Source organism: Agelaius phoeniceus, chromosome 28 (genome assembly GCF_051311805.1).
Source record: "Agelaius phoeniceus isolate bAgePho1 chromosome 28, bAgePho1.hap1, whole genome shotgun sequence".
NCBI lineage: Eukaryota > Metazoa > Chordata > Aves > Passeriformes > Icteridae > Agelaius > Agelaius phoeniceus.
The window spans coordinates 6,043,628-6,047,495 of NC_135292.1; the positions used below are offsets into that span (position 1 = coordinate 6,043,628).

Genomic DNA, 3,868 nt, shown 5'->3' on the forward strand with positions numbered 1-3,868 from the left:
AGGCCGAGCCGGAGCGTGGGCAGCCCCCACATGGCTTCTGGCGGCTGATCCGGCAGCTCCCGGCAGAGAAAAGGCAGGTGGGAGACCCCGGCAGCAGCAGCGGCGCTGCCCAGCGCAGCTGGCACGGGCAGGGCAGCCGGGGATGGGATGGCTGGGACCCGCCCTCGGTGCGGTCGGCGCGGTGACCTCGGCCCACGCGGCAGGACAGAGCAACCCCATCTTGCCCAGCATGGCCGGCAGAGCGGCCGCGGGCCGGGCAGTGGGGCCAGGGCACACAAATTCACCGCCAGCGCCGGGGCAGGTGGAGCTGCCCTGGGCAGTGAGCCCGCACCTGGGATGGAAACCGGGGCAGGCGGAGCTGAGGCGGGCAGCGAGCCGGGACCCGGGACAGGCGCCTCGGCCGCCAACGGAGGGGGCAAGAGCTGCAGAGGATCCCACTCTCTTTCTGACTTTTCCTCTTGTTCCCCTCCCTTTCATTTCCCCTTTTTATTTTCTTGGTTTTTTCCTCGGCTGTTTCTGATACTTCAAAGATTTTTATTCTCCTAAAACCTCCTGTCTAACATATGGCATATTCTCTTTCTTCTAGATTAAATGGGTTTTTTTCCAAATAAATCCAGAACCTAACAAATCTAAACTTCTGCTTGGATATTTTGAAATGGTCGACGAGCTAACTCATGACCTCCTAATGTTGTTTTTCTCATCACCTTTTTATTTATCCTTTGGCAAATTAAGCATCTTTCAGTGACTTGCTTTGCTACACCAAAAATCCCAGTGCACCCAAAATTCCTTAAAAAATGATCACACAAAGCTTGAGTACGCCAGTGGGGTTTCTGATGCACGTCTTCTAATCTTTTCCTAGAAGCACATTTTATTAAGTAATTGTCTTCCATGTAGAAGTTTCTATTACTCTGATTTATCTTGTTCATTTCCTATCTTGTTTAATTCTTTTTTCTCGGCTTCCCTAAACTTTGGAATTTGCAGTTTTTCCTCGTTTGGAGTTAATATTAACATAACTCTTTCAGCACCATTTTCTGCTGCATCCTTAGCTTTGTGATCTGCCCCCAGTTTGCCCAGTTTGCCTCTCCTTTGGCCCGGGCCGGGTTCCCCCCGCCCGCAGCGGCTGGGAGCAGCCGAGAGCCCCGCGCTGCCCATGCCGACCTGGCCCGGCTCCATGGCCGCTGCTGCCGCGGGCTGCGAGGGCTGCGGGAACGGGGCACCGAGGGTGTGGCTGCTGCTGGGGGAGGAGGAGGAGGGAGGGAAGGGCAGGGATGGAGGGGGAAGAGGAGGCGGGGTTAGGGGGGAGGAGGAAATGGAGGAGGGATGGAAGGGGCGGGATGGAAGAGGAGCAGGAGGTGGGGATAAGACAGGGGAGGAGGAGGAGGGGGGATGGAAGAGGAGGAGCGGGAGGAGAAAGAGCAGTGAAGGAGGCGGGGTTAGGGGGGAGGAGGAGATAGGACAGAGGAGGAGCGAGAGGAAGAGGAAGAGGAGGGAAAAAGGCGGATCAAGGCTGAGCTGCGGGAGCCACGCGGTCTCGAGCCCTGCCTGAATTCGCAGCCCCCACCTGTGGGATCATCGCCCCCCCCATGGCTCCGGTGAGCGGGGAGGGGGAGCCCGGCCTGGATATCCCGGGGGGTCCCTGGGTTGGGTTTTTGGGGGATGTTTAGAGAATGAAAAAGTCCAAGGCTGAGCGGAAAAGGCCCCTTGGGGGGACATCGGGGGTGGCGGTGGCGGCTGCCGGCAGAGGCAGCCTGGAGGAGCAGAGCCCTGTGTCCCCCAGGAGGCCAAAGTGGGAAGCCCAGAGAGGGGGGAGCGCCGCCATTGGCGGGAGCCTCAAGAGCCTGGAGAGGGGCAGGGGGGACTCCTTGGAGCCGCTGCAGCCCAGAGCAGAGAATGAGGGGAGAAGGGAGCCCGGGAGCCCAAAGAGCCCCGGCATCCCGAAATGGGGAGAGCCAAGAGGGGGCAGTGCGTCCCCAGAGACGGCCTGGGGGGATCTGGTTGCCCTTGCCTGTGGCACGGAGGCAAATCCCATGCTGTCCTTGTCCTTCCTCGCCCAGAGCAGGAGCTGAGCATGGAGAGCAGGGAGGACAAATGCCCGCGGCAGAACCTGGTGGCAGAGGCCGTTTTGAGCGGCTCCACGGCGCAGGAAGCCAACGGGGAGGAAAAGGCCCGGAGATGCCGCACGAGGAGGGGCTGCAAACGCAGATGGCGGGGATGTGAGGGGGAAAGAGCCAGCCTGGGCCGGGAAGGTGGCCGGAGATGGAGCCAGAGCTCGGAGCTGGTGCTCCATGAGCAGCTCCATGATGGGGAGAAGCCCCACACGTGCATGGAGTGTGGGAAGAGCTTCAGGTGGAACTCCGAGCTGATCAGGCACCAGAGGACCCACACTGGGGAAAAGCCCTACGAGTGTGGGGAGTGTGGGAAGAGCTTCAGGAGGAGCTCCCACCTGATCAGCCACCAGAGGACCCACACTGGGGAGAGGCCCTACGAGTGTTCCAAGTGTGCGAAGAGGTTTCAGACCAGCTCCAATCTCTTCCGGCACTATCGGATTCACACAGAGGAGAGGCCCTTCCAATGCCCAGACTGTGGGAAGGGATTCAATCGCAACTGCACCCTCGTCACCCATCGGCGCATCCACACTGGGGAGAGGCCCTATGAGTGTGATAAATGCAGGAAGAGGTTTCAGACCAGCTCCAGTCTCCTCCAGCACTATCAGAGTCACACAGAGGAGAGGCCCTTCCAATGCCCCGACTGTGGGAAGGGATTCAGGCAGAACTCCCACCTCGTCACCCACCGGCGCATCCACACAGGGGAGAGGCCCTACGAGTGTCCCCTGTGTGGGAAGAGCTTCTCCAGGAGCTCTCACTTGACCCAACACCAACGGAGGCACCGGTAAGGGAAGCCCTGCGAGTGCCCCGAGTGCGGGAAGAGCTTCGTGCGCTGCTGCAGCTCCATCCCCCACTGGAGGAGGCACTTTGGGCACAGCCCTGGTCACTCACATTCCCTGTGATCCATGTTGGGAACACTCCTGGCTGCTTCTCCTTTGGTTTGGCCTGAATTTTTTTCTCTTCTCCATCTCTCTGTCCTCCAAAAGTCCATTGGGATGGAACAGTCACCTCAAAACCACTCAAATTCCACTGGAAATAACTGAATTTTAACCCCAAAGGGCTCAATTCCACCTCAGATTGCTTGTTCCTTCCTCAAAAAACTCAATCCCATGCCAAACTCACTCCATTGCACAGCTGTCAAGTTGAGATGGAGTTGGAAGGAGATTGGGAGAAGTGGGATCCCAATTTGGAGCAATGGGATGGAGATTGTGTGGGGCTGGGTGTGTGGGATGTATTTGATAGCAAATAAAACTTTCAGAGTTACTGATTTCTGTCCCGTTCATTTTCAGTCATTTCTGTTTGCAGAGTGCCACCTTCTCAGCTGATTCAATTCCTATAAAATTCCCATTTTTTAAATCATCTAACCCAAACAATCCAAAAACCAATATTGAAATAAAACCACCTGCACACAATTAATGTTTTAAAAATAATTTTAATTTTTCAAGAGTACTTAAGGATGTTATTAAAGTTTAATTGTTTGGTTGAAATGTCTGAGAAATTGTAGTCGTGTTTGGTTTTGTGTTTAGTATATTTGTAATATGAATTGTTTAACTAAGATGTGTTAGATTGCATGGTAGTTTCTTTAGATAATTTTATCTAAAGTACATTAGTCATCGAGTTAAAATTTTCAAAAGGTATTTCTTGATATATAATTTGTTTATTTATATGCATTGGTAATATTATAGTAATAGTTATTGTTGTTTTGAGTTGAATCATTGTTGGGGTTGAATCATTGTAAAGAAGAGTTGAGATTTTTATATTTT

The 3,868-nt window shown here is 54.3% G+C and overlaps 1 protein-coding gene across 1 annotated transcript; it reads left to right on the forward strand.

Annotated features, from left to right (window-relative positions):
- Window positions 1-1,893: 1,893 nt before the first annotated feature.
- LOC143696099 (uncharacterized) lies at window positions 1,894-3,326 on the forward strand. The gene has a single exon (XM_077191306.1). The coding sequence runs from the start codon at window positions 1,940-1,942 to the stop codon at window positions 2,891-2,893; it is 954 nt and encodes a 317-aa protein (XP_077047421.1). The 5' UTR covers window positions 1,894-1,939; the 3' UTR covers window positions 2,894-3,326.
- Window positions 3,327-3,868: the final 542 nt, after the last annotated feature.